Source organism: Rhipicephalus microplus, chromosome 7 (genome assembly GCF_043290135.1).
Source record: "Rhipicephalus microplus isolate Deutch F79 chromosome 7, USDA_Rmic, whole genome shotgun sequence".
Taxonomy (NCBI): Eukaryota; Metazoa; Arthropoda; class Arachnida; order Ixodida; family Ixodidae; genus Rhipicephalus; species Rhipicephalus microplus.
This window is the reverse complement of record NC_134706.1, coordinates 96,338,659-96,360,032: the sequence shown is the minus strand read 5'-3', so window position 1 is coordinate 96,360,032 and position 21,374 is coordinate 96,338,659. Positions and strand designations below refer to the sequence as shown.

At 43.9% G+C, this 21,374-nt stretch overlaps 1 protein-coding gene across 1 annotated transcript; it reads left to right on the top strand.

Moving 5' to 3' along the window:
• Window positions 1-1,284: 1,284 nt before the first annotated feature.
• On the top strand, window positions 1,285-20,360 carry LOC119180012 (uncharacterized). The gene is made up of 5 exons (XM_037431139.2): window positions 1,285-1,427; window positions 8,117-8,178; window positions 8,919-9,014; window positions 10,531-10,560; window positions 20,232-20,360. The coding sequence occupies exons 1-5, from the start codon at window positions 1,349-1,351 to the stop codon at window positions 20,289-20,291; spliced, it is 327 nt and encodes a 108-aa protein (XP_037287036.2). The 5' UTR covers window positions 1,285-1,348; the 3' UTR covers window positions 20,292-20,360.
• The last annotated feature ends 1,014 nt before the right edge of the window (window positions 20,361-21,374 follow it).

Sequence of the window (21,374 nt, the reverse complement as noted above, 5' to 3'; positions counted from 1 at the left end):
GTAGTAGTAGTAGTAGTAGTAGTAGTAGTAGTAGTAATAATAGCATGTAGCCACCCCTAGTTCTTTGAATTGCTCAATAGATGACGTTGTGTGTATATGTTCTTGAAAATGATGTGACTAGATCGCGTTAGTGTTTTTCATACAGTCAACGCATGGACAAAAACAGACAGACAGACAGACAGACAGACAGACAGACGCTTCGCCCCGCTCATCATCACGCTGTAATTTTTTAACGTGAACGCACATCCCACTGTGGGTGAGCCTCTAATATTCCCCCCTCCCCCCATAGAAGTGCGGCCGCCGTAGCCAGGATCGAATCAGTGGCCTTCGGCTCAGCAACCGAGCACTGCAACCATGGCGGACACCAATAAACAAGAGCTACCACTTCAAACACCTAATGAAATAACGATAAGAACGCCACACTTTAGACGAATGAACATTGTATGAACAATTTATGGTATTATAGTAATACGGCAAAGTAGTTCACGAGAGCTTCCTATTTCAAGACCATACAGTAAAAACTGCCTTCCCAAGTGCTCAATTGAGACCGTTTGCCATTATTAGCAAATTAAGAGTGGAATGCACAAGCAGATGATGGAATAATTCCATAAGCGTTTATCCGCGTCCCCTTATAGGCACTATTGCATCAGAGTGAAAGAGTGAATGATCCCCAAATGCCTCCCTCTCACCAAACTTTTTCTGCCCCCCTCGCAAGAAATTACGGTACACCATTTAAAACTGTAAACTCGTTTTTTTATGTTTCGAGCTTAAAGAGCGAATGGTCGTTTGTTACAAACATGTTTAGTTGCCAATAGTCTCTTTCTTGTTACTTCAAAAACTTTTAACTTGCTGGTTTTGCTGCAACTTAAATGGTCTAACCTGTTCATGACTGCCTGCTCATTCACAAAAATGAAAACAAGGCTCTTTTTGCTGAGCTTGCATGAGGGAGAAAACTGGTCATGTCATTCCAGTTTCTGTGCAATTATGGAAAGCACGACACCCCTGTAACACCGTGAGGGCCGCAATACCTGTTAAACGGCCGCATTCAAATGCATGCCGCCTAAGCGCGTTGCCACATATCTTACGCAAAACGAGCCCCTCATGTCGTACCGGCTCATTGAGCTTACCTAACGTACCAGTATTTTATTCCGACTTTCTTTTTCACCGTTGCCTTTCTTTTTCCTGTGTGTTAAGCGTACTTCGCATTCTTAACGATGTACTTCGACAACGACATCAGAGTGGCGCTGTAAGTCGTTCCTGCACAGGCACACGCGTACATAAAAAAGATCACGGTCGTTGCGTGCAACACTTTGCCTTCGTGCCTCTAAGTGTTGCGGCCAACTCCACGATGAAGACACCGACTGTCTACCTGCTTCTGCTGCTACTGATCGCTCTTGCGTGTGCTGAACCGCCAAACCTGAACTGCTGTATGTTTTCCATTCTATTTGCTAATATATTTTCTAACCTACGCAACAGCTGTACCGTAGTTTGACAAGTATAGTCTGAGTGATGTTCTTGTACTTTATACTTGCAGTGCTGAGAAACGATGACAAGAACAGAACACACAAACGACACTGACTTTTTCCCTATTATCCTCCTTTCTTAGTGCTGCAACTACTTAGTATACATATATATATATATATATATATATATATATATATATATATATATATATATATATATATATTTATTTATTTATTTATTTATTTATTTATATATAAGTATATATTTATATATATATACTGAGCAATATCGACAGATTTTTCATAAACTCATAGACATGTCGCAAAGTGATTGCCTTGAAGCCATAAAATAGGCATGCGATCCAACCTTCAGCCTTGAAGAGCAACACTAAGCCTGACGCGGTGGCGTTAGAGGTTGCGGTTCAACGCTGCTGACCCAAGGATTGCGAGTTCGATCCCTATACTGCGGGAATCGTATTTCGATGAAGGCGAAAGGCTACAGGCCTGAGTACTATGCGATGTCAGTGCGCCTTAAAGTTCACTGAATGGTCGAAATTTCCGGAGCCCTCCACAGCAGCGTCTCTCATCACCCCATTGAGGTTTGGACGCGTAAAACTGCAGTTATTTCAAAGATCAGCAACTGATAACGATTCATTTATTAAGGTGTCGCGCTTACTAGACCAGTCCTCACTGGTGCGTTGGGTGTTATACGCCTGCTAATTGAACGTGTTTTATGAATAAGTTGCACTTGCAGAATGCGATGCTCAGTTGAATAAATCTGTGGAAGTGAAGCTCACTATTAAGCCTCTTGTTAAGCCTCAAACGTTAATTTATGATAGCTACTGCGCAGGTAGTGAGACAAGTACGAGAAGACAGATGAACAAGGTGCTGATTAATAATAATTTTGTTTCCTTCACAAAGATGCATATACAGACCGAAAAAGATACAACATGGAAACAGCATTCAGATCAACACGAAAATTGGATCGCAGCCACTAACCATTACCTACCATTGCTCTGATAAGGTCAAGTGTTTTTAGTGTTTTGGCGGTTACAACTTGCTTACACAAAGCAGGAGTTAAATCATCTTACCACCGCTCTAGTCAATTGCGTTCCGTGACCTGGTTTCAGTTTTTGCGTTTTTGTATGTTCTTTCCATGCTGTTGTGTTTCCGTCTTCAATGCCCCTTATATAGGCTTTTTCAGTTTATTTTACTAAGTAATAAAAAACAAGAACATTCACTACGCCTGCCCAGGTGGAAGCGGTATGCAGCAGGTAAGATTTTCTTTTTTTTTTCAATCCACCAAGCTTGGCTTTTAACAAAAATTGTTCAAATAACGTTTCAAATATTAGCTCTGGTGAGAAATTGTCAATACAAAAGCTACAGCAATTGTTGGGAAGCGTCAGATTATTTTTTTCCAAGCTCAGATTACTGACCTGTCTAACTGTGGTCCATGCTTGCTCTGTTGTGCATGATCTAAAAAAGAAATATTGGGTGCAAGTCACGTACAACATCTTCTTTAAGCGTCTTTTTTAAGTTAATAAGTTAGGTCAAAGTGGTCTGTGACCATCATTGATCATAACAAACTCACCTGGCTCTTATATTTTTCTTTGCTAATATTGCTTCGATGTACCTCTCCTCAAGCTAAGTGCTTGCGAAGGCAGACACTGTTTGTTAGGGAGAAACGGTATCACTTGATTTGTAGTTACTATGATTGCAATGAATAACTTCTAATTGCGTACGCCCATGACAGTAAATGTTTGTATTACGAAGTTTGCTATAAACTTCAAAATATTTCTTATTTCATTCGAAATAACTATGCACAACAATGTACAATATTCATGTATCCCAGAAACTCATTGTCTGTTAGATTTCTTTACTATCCTGCTTAACAAACAAAACAACCCTTAAGTTTACACTTCTTTGCTTCATTCATCGATAACCTCATTATCGCATACAGTATGCCTTCAGATGGTATGCGAAAGATTATTTTTCAGCTGCCACCTTGAAATAAGCCCTGCCACGTGAAATGCCACCTTGATTATTTTTCAGCTGCCACCTTGATTATTTTGCCCTGCCACGTGAAGCCAACGGGCAAAAAAGAGAGTTCCAAACACGCTGTAATTGCTATAGTTGATTACGTTGACTGGCACCCCTAGGTTTAAACACGAATTCGAAGGTTGCGGGTTTGCCCCCTGCTGGTGGCCAGTTATCTTTTCGTGCATTTTTTTTCTTCAGATTTACATTACAATCACTACTAACACATTGCCTTATACTTTCCTTTGTCACCAATGTTTTTTAGTTGTTAATAATAATGACAACTTTATGCTAGAAGGACTTACCCTAAACTGATGCCCACCGTCTAAGCTCTCTATGAAGTAGAATAGTCTGATAAAATGAAACTTTCTAGCACCGAACCTCTGCCGTGAAGAGTTTTCATAGCGAAGGTGGCAACAACTTTTGTTTAGTAATATATGAGGTGGTGTTACTCGTATCATGTCTATGAGCAAATTCTGGCGCTTCACGACGCCACACTTTGGGCGTATAGTAAACTTAATATAAAGCCCAGATGAACTCCTTTCACGAATTGAGCTACAAATTCTATTTACGTGTCGCATGTGCATGCCTGGTTGACCACCTGGTAAGTTACGGCAGGTGTTAGATGAAAACCATGGTGCATTGAGTGATCTCATATACGAAAAAATTACACGAGCTGCCACCTACAACGCTTAATTGTGCAGGGTTTATCCACTTCAAATTGATGGATTACTTCCCAATGATGTCACACTGCGGGTATTGCTCCAGAGTGGGGCATGATTGATGAGCTTAATTGCATCATTTGGAGCGCGGCAATGTCAGCGTGAGCTACAAGCCCACTTTAAAAATATTTTATGTATTTATTAAAACTACTTCACAGGCCCCAAGACAGGCAGTGCGTAAGGGAAGCCTAAAAATGTTGCACTCTTTAGACAGCCTGCGCTTACAGAAATACTTAAAATGTTCATATCTACGCCACAGAGCTACATATCAACGGCAGTTCTAACACATAGGTTGTAAAAGAAAACTAAACAAAAGAGCGTGCAAGATGTTATATGTCATTTCAAAGCACGCAGCTGTACAAACAAAAAATAGTTACCAATCATATACAATGTAGAATAAAAAACAGATAAATATTATTCTGAAACAAAATCGGCCAAATCAAGTTGATACAAGAACTACAAAAGCCACAATAAAATGCGCAAAAAGCATTAAAGTTGTGAAGAAACGGGAACCGCTCATTCGAAAATTGCGCGCTAAGGAAGTGAAAGAATATGGGAAGTCATTCCACTATTTAACCTAAACATGAACCTTAAAGAATAAGTGAAATTGAATGCAAACACCAGCCACGTGTGTATATATATATATATATATATATATATATATATATATATATATATATATATATATATATATATATATATATATATATATATATATATATATATATATATATATATATATATTTATTTATTTATATATATATATATTTATTTATTTTTATATATATATATATATATATATATATATATATATATATATATATATATATATATATATATATATATATATATATATATATATATATATATATATATATATATATATATATATATATATATATATATATATATATATATATACTGACATTTCAGGACTGCTATTGTGTTTCCGCGCGTGGTCACTCTATCTTCAGGAAACATGTGTCGCGAGTTCTTTTGAAGTTTTTGAATACTACAGACGTCGCATGTGACAGATGTGATAATTGGCATTTGTGTTTGGGGTATGGTGCAGCGAGATAGAGTACCCGCACAATACGACATGTGGAATAGCATAAAGGCCGCCGGCTTGTGCAGGCGTACTTCGCGCTATGCACAATTTTTATTTTAGGAGTCTGCTCGTGCTTATAGTTAAAAAACAAAGGACATTAGACACAATTAGCAAATAGAAAAGCGGACGGGACAATTGCCTGCAAATTATGCAAGGCTAGATCCACCAGCTACCTACAACATCCTTACCTAATCTAACCTAACCTAACCTAACCTCATGGGAGCACTTGTAACTTTCAGAATGTAGGTAATGCCTAATGTTGAATTTCAATGGCGAATCACGAGCGCTGGGATGGATTGCAAATGGAGTATGCAGATCCGAGCGGGATTGCTCTCGCGAAATCTGCGATTGGAACGCGCGCGTCTCGACCGGAGCTCTTGGTGAGCGGAAATCTAGCGAGGGAGCACAAAAGAGGGGGAGGGAGTGCAAAGCGTTTTCCAGACATCCAGCGGTGATTGGATACAAGGCGGGTGCACAGAATACGTAACATGAACTTCCGGTCAAGTCCGCCAATTTCCGCGGAGCAAGAATTCTTGCTCCATGGTGTAATCCAAGATCTGATGTTGCTCTCAATCTGCCATCGGAACACATAATTCACGCTCCTAATCCACCATTTGAATGTGACTGCTCCGCTCAGAGCAGAAAAAACTTGATACGGATCTGCCATCGGAATTCAACATAAAATAACAAAGGCTCCCGTGTGGGAGCCAAAGCGCATTTGTTTTTTCGTCAAAGTGAACGTCTAACAATGGTCCTGTTAAGAAGGTTATATAACCTCCTTGGGTCCTGTCTTGTGTGAACTCTTGTTTTTAATAATATCCTAATTTTATGCTGAAACCTTAAATGATAATGAGAGACGCTGTAGTGGAGGGCTCGGCTCTTCTTCCCCGTGCATACGTTGTACCTAAAGTGTTATGTGATGTATTTATCCAGTTGGTGAACGGTTCGTCCTCATTTTATATCAGGTGATATTAGGGTGGTAATAACGAGTGCATTGAAATATTTATCGACTCCTCCCCCTTCTACTAACCCAATGTACGCGGTATATTTTGCGCCCTTCCCTTTAAGATACTAGGGGGCGGCCACCCCTCCGCCTCACCTCCCCATCTTGCACATGAATATGGATGTGGGAGGAATGGAATTTGGATTGACGAAATCTTTTTTTTTTTTCGCAGAAGTTCTCAAAGTGCTTTCAGCGAAGAAAGTACGTATCACAGCCAGGAGAGCTGACAAAAACCTATTCTTTAACGAACTGGCGCTTTGTTGGCCTCTTGCGCACAGTATGATTGTAGATCCTCTTTTTCAGCTACAGTACATCTCCTTGTACGAATGACCCATTGTCAGATATCACCGAGACAAAGACGCAGCGCATATCAGGGTCACATTTAGTTTGGAGTGCGAATCAGCATGTGCTCTGTATATTCGTTGAATCTGCTCTACTTGCATTTGGGGCTCATTTCCCTTCCTTCAGTGTTCACAGGAGTGGAAGCCACTTTGTAAAGCAACCACGTTTTTCTTTTAACGCAAAATTGTTTGATGCTGGGGTCTACCTGAGTTCCATTGACGTACTTCCGTCACGGAAATGACGTTGAAAATATATATAGTAAGGGATTACAAAGAAAAAAAACAGAAGGCAAGCATTTCTCGCGCTGAATCGAACCAGCGATTTTCCCATTCTTGGCACGTTGCTGTAACCACTGCGCTACGAATCATGCGATGCCAGGAATGCTAAAGACAAGCCATTTATATAAACAATATACCCTTTGGCAGTCCTCAGAGCTTCGCAGTCCTCAGAGCTCGGTAACGAGATGGAGCGCCCTAAACGTCGTCGCCTCCACGAAGCACCGCCTACACGGAGCGCTGTCTCTCCTGCGTGCGCGCTTATCAGACTCGTTATTCGAGAAAGAACGACGGTCACTTCGCACGCTGACGCGTTCACGAAAGGAACACGCTGGTGGCACACGATGCAGGAAGAAGTGTGAAAGTTGTTGGCGCTTGTCCTGTGTACAGTTATGCGCTCGTTTCCTCCGTCTTTCTTTCTCTTTGAACAGCGCGCTTTGAGTATCGAGCTGTGACCGCTGTTACTCTGCGCTCGTCCTGTGTATTCTGATTTCGCGCGTGCTTCCTGCTTAAGGTGTGCGCGGCAAGTCTCGAGCTGCTTGGTCTACTTTACTTTTCAGTTGGCTGCTACAATGCACAATAAGCGTTGAACTACCTTTGCAATGACACGTCTCACTTTCGAGCATTACCGATTCCTGTATAGAGAGATTAGCGACGTTTTTTTTTTTTTAACGGAGCGCTCTCTTTATTAACTCCCTTGTTTTCTAGCTATGTTTCTTTTTTTGTTTTTTGTCAAAATGCCATGTTTACGAAGGCAACAAATCGTGTCGCTTGGAAAACCATTTGAAGGGAAAAGGTCATTTCATTTTTCTCACAAAAAAAAACGTGCTCTTTCATGCCATGTTTTGTTTCATCGTTATGCTGAGAGCAATAAAAATAGCTGTAGTAAATTTCAGTGGCGTTTGCGATGACCTTTCGAAAGCTGAGTTTCAGTTAGATTATTAGACTTCTTTCCTGACCAACAAATTCGTATTCACAACGAACGCTTCAAAGTGTCTGTTGCATGCACATTGGCTTATTTTGTTTCATCATAGTGGTTATTTGAGTTGTGTCATGTGGTACCACCGCCTTTATTGATCCTAGCTTCTTCTTGTCTTCCTATCACAATTCTTCCACAAGTGAGACCTTTGTTGCACACTTTTGATACTTCAATCTTTACTTTGCAGTTATTGACGACACAAAAGTGGACGCCGTAGTAGCCTGTGTGTTTCAGAGAGCCACCAAAGAGGTTCGTTTCTTCCCATAATTGAACTCGACTTCTTCTAAAGCCAACTGTTTTCAGGGCTTAAAATATAATGCTGGCCAGCCTAACACGATGTTATATATGAGTTTATTCGCATCTCTAATTAGGGGATCCCACCCACCACAATTGCACATTGAATACAGCGGCCGTATTCCAGTTGCGGTTCTCTAAGATGTGAAGAAAAAGAAGAAAAAATAAATGCAAGGAATAGAGGGGAGAGAAATGCATGAAGCAGTAATGATGTTACCTTTACAAGTCATTGTTGAAGTTCTCTAGCTTCTTTACGGACACTTTCTTACTTTTCTACTGCGGACAGTTTTTTAGTACAGACGCTTTCTTACGTGTTGCGATGTCAATAAATAGATCACATTTCAGGAAACTCTTCTCACCATGCACTGTCTCACGCACAAAACCAGAAACATGCAAATAAGGAAAACACAATCACATACGGAAGGCACCACTACGTTTTTTTTTTCGGTAGATAACTCTCTTCACGCTCTTTATTCGTCACTCATACGGCTTTTTCAAACCTGCCAACCGCCCAGCGTTGTCAGGTTGAATGCTTCTCTACTTGCATATTTCACCCACAGTTTATAAAAGACACTCAAGTATTGCTCTGTGTTTTCGTAGTGATACAAAAGAAATAGAGGAAATAATAAAGAGTTTATTTTGTCAAACTTATTTCTGCTTTTAGAAAATAATGTCACAAATACGTTTGCTTGCAGATTGCCATGAAAATAGACGGAGCCCGCATTGGACTTCAATGCCCCGACGTTGCTTGTGCTCTGCGAAAACTGTGCAGTAGAAATCGGGGAAGAATCGTAAGTTTCCCCAGGAAATGAAGGAGTCTCGTTCAGCTGATATCTTTTAGTTGGTACGAATTCCAATTAACTTAAGTAATGCTGCTGCCAATACATCACATGTAGTGGCAAATGACTCCGGCAGCTGCATCATGTGTCGTTTATTCTTCTGCATTTCGTGTGATGTAACAAGGAACGAAAACGAAAAGAAAACGCGTACCATGTGGATCGTTTGACGTGATTGCGTGCTCTCTTCCGGCTAGGGTTCAGGGTAGTCAAATAAGACAACACTTTTGTTATGCTCCGAGGGGAACACAAAATCGCCCACCATGCATGTCTCCACAATGTGAACTATAATATCCACCAATATTATCAAAATATTCATTCATCCCGATGACTCCTGGTTGCGCATAACCGGCATTGCAAATAATTCAGTTTGGTGTACTTCACAGCCACTTAAAATTGTACTGCATGCTTACCTGAAGTCATGCATACCACACATACCTAGAACCGATAAGGCAACTTCATAAAAGAACATTATGCTTTATAACCTAATCAGATTACATGGCCGGCGTGCTAAGCCTCTTACGTAGCCTAAATAGCATGCAGTTCGGCACTCTGATTGATTATAACAGTGAACTTATGGTCAATTTCGTATTAACACCGATATCCCATTTGCTCATTGCTTTTTTTTCTCGTTACGGAAGCCAGTAAGAGGTAAAAGGAAACTATCTCACCAGCCAATGAAAGAAGTCCGCTGGGTATTGAAAACTTGCAGTCAGTGTTGTTCGCACGTCGAATTACCCTCCACATAAACTAAAATCGAAGAACAACTGGTCCGTCATGCTAAAAACATTTTTAAGCAACACATAGACACCAAATGCTAGAAATAGCCATAATGAGTTCACTGCCACGTATAATCTTGTTGCATGGTGTTAAACAATAAATGTTGTATATGTTCTCTTGCATATTGGTATGCTTGTACAATTATGTGTATGTATGAATATGAATAAATTTTCGTTCTCTTTGATTATTAAGTTTTTTCATCTCTACATATATTATAATAAGTCTTTGAAGTGTCAAAATGTCAGTGAGTTGTTTTTTTCATGTTAGCGTATTGTTTTTCTCTTTCATGTGCTCTTTTTATAAGCTATCTTGCATATTTTTATTTTGTTAAATTTTCTTTGTTATACGTATGATCAGTTTGTAAGCTTTCTACCCACGTAAAATATATGACTCATTGTTTTCATATGGGACTAGCTTTCTTTTACAATTACATTTGAAAGGATTCCAACTAGCTTTAGTCTAGGGAATAATAAGTGTTTATACGGCAATGTAATTTTTGTTAACTTCTTTGTGTAAACATATTCGTTTTAGCTCAATTCAACTGGGAAATAATCGAATAGCGAAATACCTGTTTCCCGTCTTTGTAGAAAAAAAAACAATCTCACGGGTAGGTTCTCCACATAAAATCAATCGAAACGCTGTTTTAAATATGGTAGAGAGGCGATCCCTCACTTCTTATTCCTCTTTGCAGCCTGCCCCCAGCACCAATGCTTTCTACTCGGTAAGATCATCCTCACGTAAGCTCTGCATGTGTAAACTCCATTTAAACAAGCACAAAGCTTATTTTTCAGTTTATTTGTCATTTCCTTGTTGAAGTATTTTCACCTACAATTTCCCCACAAATATTAACAACGATAGTGTTATACTCGCACATTATCCTTCAACACTGAGCATGAAGGCTTGAACAGTCACATATCGTGGTTCGCTGAGACACGTGAATTATTACAAAGTCATCAGGTAACAGGTCGTTCTCTGTGCCAGGTAGTTTGTGGTAAAATAACAGCTTAGCAACAACATCTCAGCATTAACAAAGTCAAACTCTCAGTAAAAGATTAAAATATTTTTGCACTTTCGGTCGCATTTACTATTGCTTTAGACGTTTGTTTATATCGCCACATTATTCGACGCACTCACTCATTCTCAATTATAGTATGCAATGGTGAATTAGGCGTGTTGCGTTAATGACAGACGTCATGAAAGACAAAACATAAGAAATAGACACACATGTGACGGTTGAAAGACCGGTACGTGCGCGTTATAGTGAGCCTGTTTTTTTTTTTTGGATATTTTACGTACAGCGTGTTGGACGTATATGCAAGCAAGGACTTAAAAATAATGGTTAACCGTGACTGGACGAGACTGTGTTAAACAAATTTCTTATCGCGGTATATATGGGCCTTCGTCCGCTGCGCCATCTGCTTTCAGTGTTTCTTCTTTTTTTTCACTGCACAAGTCTCATAAACAACTATATCAGATATCTCAAACTCGCCCTTACTATAGGACTAGTCACAAAATTGAGCCTCCCGAAGGGCAGGGACAGTGAGAAAATCTGCGGAGGAGAGGAAAAAGGAAGTGTAGGCAAAATGTGAGCTAGCGCTGCCATTTTAAGGAATCGCACATCTAAGATAACAGTCATTTTCGAAGATTTGACGTCAGGTTTCGAGAAACGCGTCGATACCAATTTCCCGACTGGCTAAAGTGTCGGCGCAGATTGTAAACTTTATTATCTTCTGTGTCATGGTTATTATTTAACACATAGTGAACGAATGATGTGCATCACAAAAAATTGTTTTATCCCCTTACGTGCGTGTCGCTCACGAACGTACTTATTAAAAAAATTCCGATATATTAAATGAAGACAATCACGCGAAGGCTGGGCCGCGTGCCTTGAGATCCCCAAGCTTTAGTATTTTCCCTTCTGGGCAACGATATCTTGCGCACTAAGGTGTACTTCCAAGGCCAAACCACACTACCGATATTGAGCTGTTTGCCAGCAGTGGAGGAAAGCTCACTTGATATTCTGCCTAAATATTGTTATGGAGTGAAGTAAAGGAAGAGGAAGGACACAATCAGCTCTGAGATTTTGGACCACTACATTAAACGATTACTTGGTACATGTAGAAACAAAAAATGTAATAGCTACAGATGCTTCTGTCATCAATGAAAAGGCAGGTGTAGGAATTTCGTCTGATTCCCTCGGCTGGTCTTTTTCAGTAAGGCTTCCAGATTTTACTCCTATATTTGAAGCCGAGCTAGTAGCTATTATTTTAGCTCTTCATAAAATTCCTACGACAGAAACCAGTGCAATCATCCTAACAGACTCACTTTCGGTGTGTGCAGCTCTGACAAACTCTGAACAATCTCGTGCCCTAGCAGCGTTCCACACATTAGCACCGCCGCATTTAAAACTCCTCAAATTAGTGTGGGTCCCAGGTCACTGCGGATTACAATTAAATGAATTGGCAGATGCTTTGGCACGAGCATCACTCGATGGACCAGTAATTTCAGTACTTCCCGAGTTAGAATACTTATCAGGGGTTATATATAGGAAATTCGCTATTTTTACAGATAGTTTAGAAAATATCACACAAAGGACAGATTATCAGCACTTCAAATTTCTATGGAAAGCCCAGTGTAGTCCGTCAAAAAAACTTGAAATTATAATTTTTAGATTCCGATGCCGTGTCCCCCCATTAAATTTTTATTTACACAGAGCTGGTCTGACACTCTCCCCCCTTTGTCCGTTCTGTGAAGAATCAGAAACTATAGAACATTATTTTGGCTCATGTCGTAACTATGCATTAATTAGGAAACGACTTTTAGATACTCCATTTGCGAAGCTAGGTTTAAATTTAACCGCAGAAAATGTTCTAAGTTTTGGTGCCTCTGTTTTGGGAAATTGCCACAGAGATGCATTCGATGCGGTGTGTAATTTTATTCAAGACTCTAAACGTTTTTCAACATAAAACCCTCGTTAACAAATACTCAAAAAAACGGGTCGAAAAGTAATTTTCTATTCTGGATAAATCCGTGACATACCAAATTAATCGGGTTTGGCAAAACCAGCGGTCTGGTCGGCTCCCAAAATCAAGTTGTAGCTATTAGTGTCTACTTTTGTTATTGATTTTTTTTCTCGCTATCTAAATCTTTGCTTTATTTCTTTTTTTCCAACATACTGTCTTCACTATACAACTCCCCCCCCCCCTTTTTTTTTCGTTGTAAGCAATGATGCAGTTATCGTTCATATGAGACTATTTGTTCTCTTGGCCAATCCCCCAGAGTGGGTATGAGCCATGGATTAAAGGATACAAACAAACAAACAAGCAAACAATCAGCTGACAGGCACGCGAGTGTGCCAATCAGCCATTGTGACTGTTGCCTGTGGTTGTTCCTCTGTGATTGCGTTTTGTACAGAAGTCACCGACCGCGTAACATATTGGTGGGAGGTGCTGGGTAGCCATCAGGCAAAGGAGCTTCGCAGTGGACGTCGCATTGGTTTTCCAGCCATGGCCAATGCAGACCATCCGCGTCAGCGTCAGCGTCTCCGACGAACACGGCGTCGCAATCATACGTTTTCACGCCCCTTAAGGATCCCGGTACATTCTGCGGGACCAATGGCGTCGACGTTGACGATTGGTTGGCTATGTTCGAACAAGTTAGTGTGCCGAACAGATGGGATCCCACAGTTCAGTTGGCTGATGTGCTGTTTTAAGTGCGAATGCTCTTTATGAGCGACCCTGAATCCGCCGTCCGCGGTGCGCCTCCTCCTCTCCCCTAGCAACGGCGCGAGGAGCGGAGAGGAGCGGAGAGGAGCGTCTGTAGCTAAAGCGTAGCGACGTCACACACCACGTGATTGCACGCGCTCCGCCCTCCGCTGCCTGGCTGCGCGCGCCCGCGCAGCCTCGACTTGCTCGAGATTGGCAAGTCGTCATAAGTATGAATCCGTCACAGGCATCAACCTCGACTGTGATACCTCCAACAACGAGTACAACGCAATCGAATGCGAGCATTGCAACATTGATGAAGATGTCGCGCCGGTTGAAGACAAGGCAGCGCGGCGAAGGGCCCGTGATGCCGAGCGCAAGTGGGCGAAGCGGGCCGCGGACATAAACATCATTATAGTGCGAATTTATTCTCACACATACGCGTAAACTCACCAAGATTTCCCGAGAGGGTCTAATGGTTCCTGGGAATCGCAATGTGATCACACGGGGGAGTTTACGTTAGCTAACTGGCGAATGCCAACGGATTTTAACTTTACTCCCCCTCATAGCATCACCCCGTGCATTCGCACTTAACCATGGTCCCCTCGGGGAAATGCTTGGGAGTTTTTTTTTTTTTTTACTCAAGAGGCACGGCCGAGGTGTGGTATTAAAACAACGAAGAACTCACAATTTGGGACCAATGCAAAGAAAAGATGCGAGAGGTGTTTGGCAAAACCGCCTGTCGTCAGATAGCCGCCAAAAAGGAATTTGCTTGCCGTACCCGATTCCCCCCCCCCCTCCGAAATCATTCCTCGCATAAATTCAATACGTGCTGGCCCTCTGCCGAAAGGCCGAAAGCGACATCACAGAAGGTGACAAGGTGGGGCATGTCCTGAAAGGGATTGCTGACGTGGCGTTCAATCTCCTGATGTGCGAGGGCTCTTCAACCGTGGACGCGATCATCAAAGAGTCTCATCAGTTTGAGCAAGTGAAAAGTCGCCGCACTTTGCAAACATTCGCCCGACTTCCAAACATCGCTGCTACATCAACTGGCGAGAACCAGTCCACACCACAACGACCATCGCTGCCGGGAGACCTGACATGCATTGTTCGCCGTGAACTTCAAGCAATGCCACCCTCGGCGTTCAATCCGCGCAGTACCACTACCACTCCTGTTACTGTTCCTCTTGTTCAAGCCATCGGGCGCCAGGAGCTAAAAAATTGCCCGCAGCTTCCCTCGGGGGAACACTGAGGAGGATGCGGAGCATATAATTGGTTAACGGGGTGTTAAAGTGCGACTTACTTGGGTCGATGGCTAAATTGGTTAACGTGGTTGTGAAATGGGGTGTTAAATTGCGACTTACTTGGGTCCCTGGCTAAATTGGTTAACGTGGTTGTAGGAGGGGTGTTAAATGAGTGAACACGTACGACACGTATGCGAAAGGGCGGTGTTTATTTATCGTTTCAAAGCGGCCGAATCCGGTGCTGCTGCTCGACGCTGACGTCTCTCAGCGGCTTCACGTTCTCTAAGTTGAGAATCTTCCGCTCGACGCCGACGTTTACGTTCGGTGTCACGAGCTCTTCTCCGCGCTGCCTTGTCTTCGGACGACGACTTGGTTGCGGTTCCGCCAACACTTTGGCCGGCGCTGGTCGAAGGGACGTCGATCGTTGCGACCTCGGACGTCGACGCGCCGTACAAACCAATCGACGAGCGGCAACTGAGCGAGCGAGCACCGACCTTTAGTATATATACAGCGCGACGGCGCATGCACTGTCAGCGTGTGCCAGGTCACCGCGCCCAGAGTCAGTGAACGCCTTTTCGCGATGCCCTGCTCTGACCAACGGTTTTCTCTACGTACTCGCAACCTTGCCGAGTGGCGAACTGCAGATGACCGCACTATATGTTTGAACTGCCACGGCGTTGGACATATTGCTCGTTACTGCCGCAACACATTGTCATCGGCAGCTCGTGCAACGACCAATATGACCCGTTTCGACGGTACCGCCCGCATCTTTTCATTTGCCGAAGAGTCCAATGCCGTTGACCAATCTCGGAACACTGGGTACAGCCGGTCGCCTCCACCACGTCGGCACCAGTCTCGTTCGCCGCAAATACGTCGCCCATCATCCCGTTCGCTGCAGCTACGGCGCTTTTCATCCCCCGTGGCTTCCGGCCGTTTCGTCTCGAAAAACTGAGAAATGCAGCCCCCGGAGGTGGTGCTGCATTGACGACATCCGCAGCAAATCTTCTCTCCGTTCCCACCAGGCGAAGTGTAAAACACGTTGAAGTAGACGGCGTACCTGTACAAGCACTTGTAGACACCAGCGCAAGCATTTCGGTCATGAGTTCAAGCCTACGCACACGTTTAAAGAAAGTTCTGACACCAGCGGCTGCACGAATACTCCGTGTGGCCGATGGCAACACGCCGATGGTTCTTGGTCTGTGCACTGCCCACTTAAGTATAAAGAACCACACTACTACTGTCATTTTAGCCATGATTGACCACAGCCCTTAAGACGTTATACTAGGCCTGAACTTCTTGTCGAATCATTCTGCTTCTGTTGAGTGTGCTACCAGCGTTATTCAGCTAGAGCTGCCTCAGATAGTGACTGAACCCCACACTGCCCCACCACGCCTGTGCTCTCTTCAAATTGTGCGACTGGCACCTCAGGCAGCCAACTACGTCGTTTTGACCGCACAGCCACAGGTTCCCGATGGTCACTATTTCCTCCTTCCTCTCGCCGACGTCCTTTTGAGCCGCAACATCGCCATTCCCCATACGCTTGTTATTGTCACTGACAACTGTACCTCGCTCCCACTTCTCAATTTCAGCTTGTGCCCACAAGTGCTTCCTCAGGGCATGTTCTTGGCTAGCGTGTATAATGCTGACGAATTCGAAATAGCGGCTCTCAGCACCGAGATTGATTTACTTCAGTCTCCTGTAGCTAACAGGACCTGTTCTCTGCCAAATCGTTTCTCGAAGATGATTGCACCCGACCTCAATTTTGCGCAGGCCAATGACATCCATCGCCTTCTCTCGTCATATACCGACATTTTTTTTATTTCGACGTCAAAAACGTAAGGCAAATATCCGCCGTTCAGCACCGTATAAATACTGGTAACGCTAGTCATATTTGCCGATGCCCCTATCAGGTCTTCCACAATGAGCGCAGAGTTATCCAAGCGGAAGTTGACAAAATGCTCAACAAAGGAGTCATAGAACCATGAAGTAGTCCTTGGGCCTTCCCTGTCGTTCTTGTGAAGAAAAAGGACGGTATCTGGCACTTCTTCGTTGACTATCGTCCACTCAACAAGATCACGCGAAAAGACGTATACCCGCTACCAATCATCGACGATGCGTTGGACTGCCTTCACGGCGCTACATACTTCTCGTATATTGATCTGCGGTACGGCTACTGGCAGATTTCTGTCGATGAGATGGACCGCTAGAAGACGGCCTTCACTACACCGGATGAATTAAACCAGCTTAAGGTCATGCCTTCTGGACTATGTAACGCCCCTGCCACATTCTAATGAATGATGGACTCTTTCCTGTTGGGTAAAAGTGGTCTACCTGTCTCTGTTACCTAGACGATGTGATAGTCCTTTAATGTACTTTCGATAGCCACCTGACCCGTCTCGCTGCAATTCTCAAAGTCCTCAGATCAGCAGGGCTACGACTGAACGATTTGGCCACCGTCACGTTACCATTCTGGGCCATCTTGTAAACACCGGTGGCGTCCAACCAGATCCCAAAAAAATCCGCGCCGTCCGCAGCTTTCGGGTGCACCGTTCTACATCCGACGTCCGGAGCTTCATTGGCGTATGTTAGTACTTTCGTCGTTTTAAACTTCGCCGACGTTGTCAGGCCACTCACAGATTTGCTGAAGAAGGATACCACATTCTCATTGGGCCCTGAGCAGGCTCGAGCGTTCACCGCTCTCATAGGCTACCTAAATATGTCCCCATACCTGCCCACTTTAATCCTGCTGCCACAGAAGTTCGCACCGACGTGAGTGGCCACGGTATTGGCACTGTTCTCGCTCAGTGGCACCACGGCAGACAGTGCGTGATAGCTTAATCCAGTCGCCTGCTTTCTCCCTCTGAGAGGAATTATTCCATCACCATGAGAGAGTGCTTAGCTTTAGTTGGGACCATCGCTGGATTCCGGCCATATTTATATGGTCGCATATTCTCCGTCGTTACGGAACACCACGCCCTCTGCTAACTGACTTCTCTGAAGGACCCGACTGTACGTCTGGATCGCTGGGTTCTGAGGCTCCAGGAATTTTATTTTAGCGTCAGCACATGTCTGACTGTTCACACAAGGACGCAGACTGTCTCTCTCGTCATCCGGTGGATCCTCCTGACCCCGTTGCGACTGACCTGGAAAGCAGCGTAATGGCGTTTACTGACATCGGCGATATGCGTATTGAACAACGACAGGATGAGTCAGGGCGCACTATCATCGACGCCATACAGTCTGACAGCCATGACGCTGAATCCCGTATGTTCGTGCTGCATGACGGCAGCCTCTACCACCGCAACGTCAGCACTGAAGACTGTGAGCTTCTGCTTGCCTTTCCTCGGCATCTACGGCCTGCCATACTTGAACAACTTCACGACACACCAGCAATGGGACACTTTGATGTTTCTCGCACATTCTACCGCGTACGAGGTCGGTTTTTCTGGCCAGGACTGTACCGCGGCGTGTGTCGATTTCTCGCCACTTGCGACTTCTGCCAGCGCAGAAAAAAACCTTTGCTGTCAGCTAGATATCTTCACCCCATCTAAGTTCCCTCTAAACCATTTCATCGCGTGGGACTCACCTTCTTAGCCCTTTTCCGACGACGACACTGGGAAATAAATGGATCGCCATCGCCACAGATTATGCGACCCGTTGCGCGATAGCAAAGGCCATGCCAACTAGTTCCGCCACTGACGTCGCGGTTGTTCTTCTTCACGGCGTCATCTTACACCATGGTGCACCCCGACAGCTGCTTACGGACTACGGCCGCTGTTTCTTCTCCAAAGTTGTCGACGACGTCCTTCGGCCATGTGCTACAGCGGATAAGCTATCTACCGCCTACCATATTCAATCTAATGGCCTAACTGAACGACTCAACCGCACGATCACAGAGATGGTTCCGATGTACGTCTCCGAAAATCATCGTGACTGGGGCACCACGTAGGCCTATGTGACTTTCACATATAATTTTTCTTGACATGACTTTACGGGATTCTCACCTTTTTGTCTTATGTATGGTCGCGACCCTGTATTGCCATTTGAAACCACCTTACCTCTCAAGCCATCTGCTTCCGAGTACGCTCGCGAAGCCATTGATCGGACTCACTTGGCCCGTCAAATTGCCCAGTTTCGTCTCACCAGGTCACAGGATGTGCAAAAAGCCCGCTACAACCACCGGCATCGTAATATAACGTTCGCCTCAAGTGACCGCGTGCTCCTCTGGTCACCGTGTCACCGTGTAGGTCCCTCTGAAAAACTTTTCTCCTGATACGCAAGACCTACCTACTCCTAAGTCAAGTTAGCGACGTCTACCACAAGATAGCGCCATGGCACTCCAATACGTCACCAAGTTCTTCACTTGTTGACAGTGTCCATGTTTCGCGCATGGAACCCTATTTCTGTCGCACTTCTTCGGACTCGCACTGAGATGGTGCTTTAACGACTGGAGGTCCTGTTACGGACATCAAGTAAAGGAAGAGGAAGCACACAATCAGCTGACAGGCGCGCGAGAGTGCCAATCAGTCATTGCGACTCTTGCCTGTAGTTTTTCCTCCGTAAATCCATTTTGAAGAAAAGTCACCGACCAAGTAAAAACGTTTTGAAGCCTAGCAGAAATAAAGTACTAACCTGCGGCACCACCATAGTTATCACCATTTACTAGCGGCTTCTGTATACTCTGAAATAATGGGATGTTTCTGGTAGCAAAAAGCATAGAAACAGTTGTGCGTAACCAGACCTATCACACATGAGATACTTGGGACATTCATAATGAAGAATAACAGGAACTTTCGCGTGACACGTCCTTACCTTTGCACTTTGGGGGAAACAACGGCATCTCGGTAGTGTTTTTAATGCAGCCTCATGAATGGTTTCAAGTGTTGTAGTTCTATTACACGGTGTCTGTCCGTAGGCTAGGGGAGTGAGTATGCACACTATTTATTACCTTTACCGATCGAATGTTTTTAGCGACACCTGCGCAATGTCACTTTCGGCACCAGCGTAGTTTTGTATAGTGTCACTTCGCCTAAAATGAGCGAATTGTACTATCTAGTGGACCGTCAACCCTACTCAGACGTTGCGAAGTTTTACGAGGTCTATAAGAGCATATTTAAAGGCATACCACGTATATACAAAACTTGTATATGCCATGCAAAATAGAAACCTTCTAGGTGGCAGCATCTGTTGTCTGTCAGCACATACCTCTCTACAGAAAGCTGAGAAGATCATGCTACACCTCTCACTAAAAATAAGCGCTGCGGCAGTTCTTGTGATAAACGAGATAGAGGTTTTAATCCTTAGCACGCGTAATTTGTGCTGCTTCGTTAACGATCAGTAGCGAAGGTGTTTTTGGAGAGCAGCTTCCTAGTGCATAGTGCGTTTGCCAGCATAACGGGCCTGTAATTCAGAGCTAATCTATAAGATTTTCTTTTCACGTTTAGGTGGAGGAAAAAGCAATCATTCGGGGACTTTTCGACACCTGCCGCATCCAGGTGTCCTGAAATATTGATTCAAGCCCAGCTGTCATCGTGCCGTCAAATGCAACCCAATAAATTGTGTTCATCATTCTATTTGAGAATCCTCTATTTTTTCAATGCTAAGTAGCTAATTAGGAAGAAAATGGTGGTTTACTTGAAATACCGTGGCTCGGCTGTGTTTGGGCCTGCATTTGCTGGTGTCCATGTTTGCGTGAACACTTGCGTGCACGTACCCACTCAGCCAGAATGTGTGTGTTAGTGTGTGCGTGTGTGTGTATGTGTGTGTGCATGAGCATGCGCGCCTGTGACACACGCATAGGATTTCAGTTATAGCTTATTTTCTATACCTATTTTGTACGGGCCTAAATATAGTGCGATTGATCTGTCATGATCCAGCAGGCATGAGTTCCCCTTTTCAACACGTGCAGCTAAAAATAAGTCAGGCATAACACGATCGACATCAATGCTGCCACAGAAGAGAGCTGCCTGAGTAGATTCTATAATGACACCGCAATTCCCTGTGGTGGCGTGCCATAAGTAAAGTACACTTGCGCAGCCTTACGTAGACTTTGCTAACAAGTATTAATGCATTATTATTCCTACAAGCATTCATATTCACATCTTCAGCGACTACGCGCCTGTGTGCCTCGTCAAGAAGATGGGAACACGGGGTACCCCACAGGAAGCAGTGTTATCACCACTCCTTTTCAACATTGCTATGATGCGCCTTCCAAGCGAATTGGCCAGGGTGGAAGGTACACAACACGCAGTATATGCCGACAATATTACAATCTGGACCACTGAAGGGAGCCATGGTTAAATGCAGGAACGCCTTCAGCAGGCCGCATCTATAGTCGAGGCGTATGCCAACGATTGTGGACTCCAATGTGCTCCAAACAAATCAGAGCTTCTGCACGTTAGAGCGAAGCCAAGAGATAAATCAGCCATACACATCTCCCTGTCTGGGGTTCCCATCAGAGAGGTGGAGGAGCTCCGGATTCTGGGCCTGTTCATTCACCACAGACTCAGACCGGACTCCACTATAGCGAAACTCAAGAGAATAGGCAAACAGGTAGGGCGCATGATCCACCGCGTTTCCAACAAGCG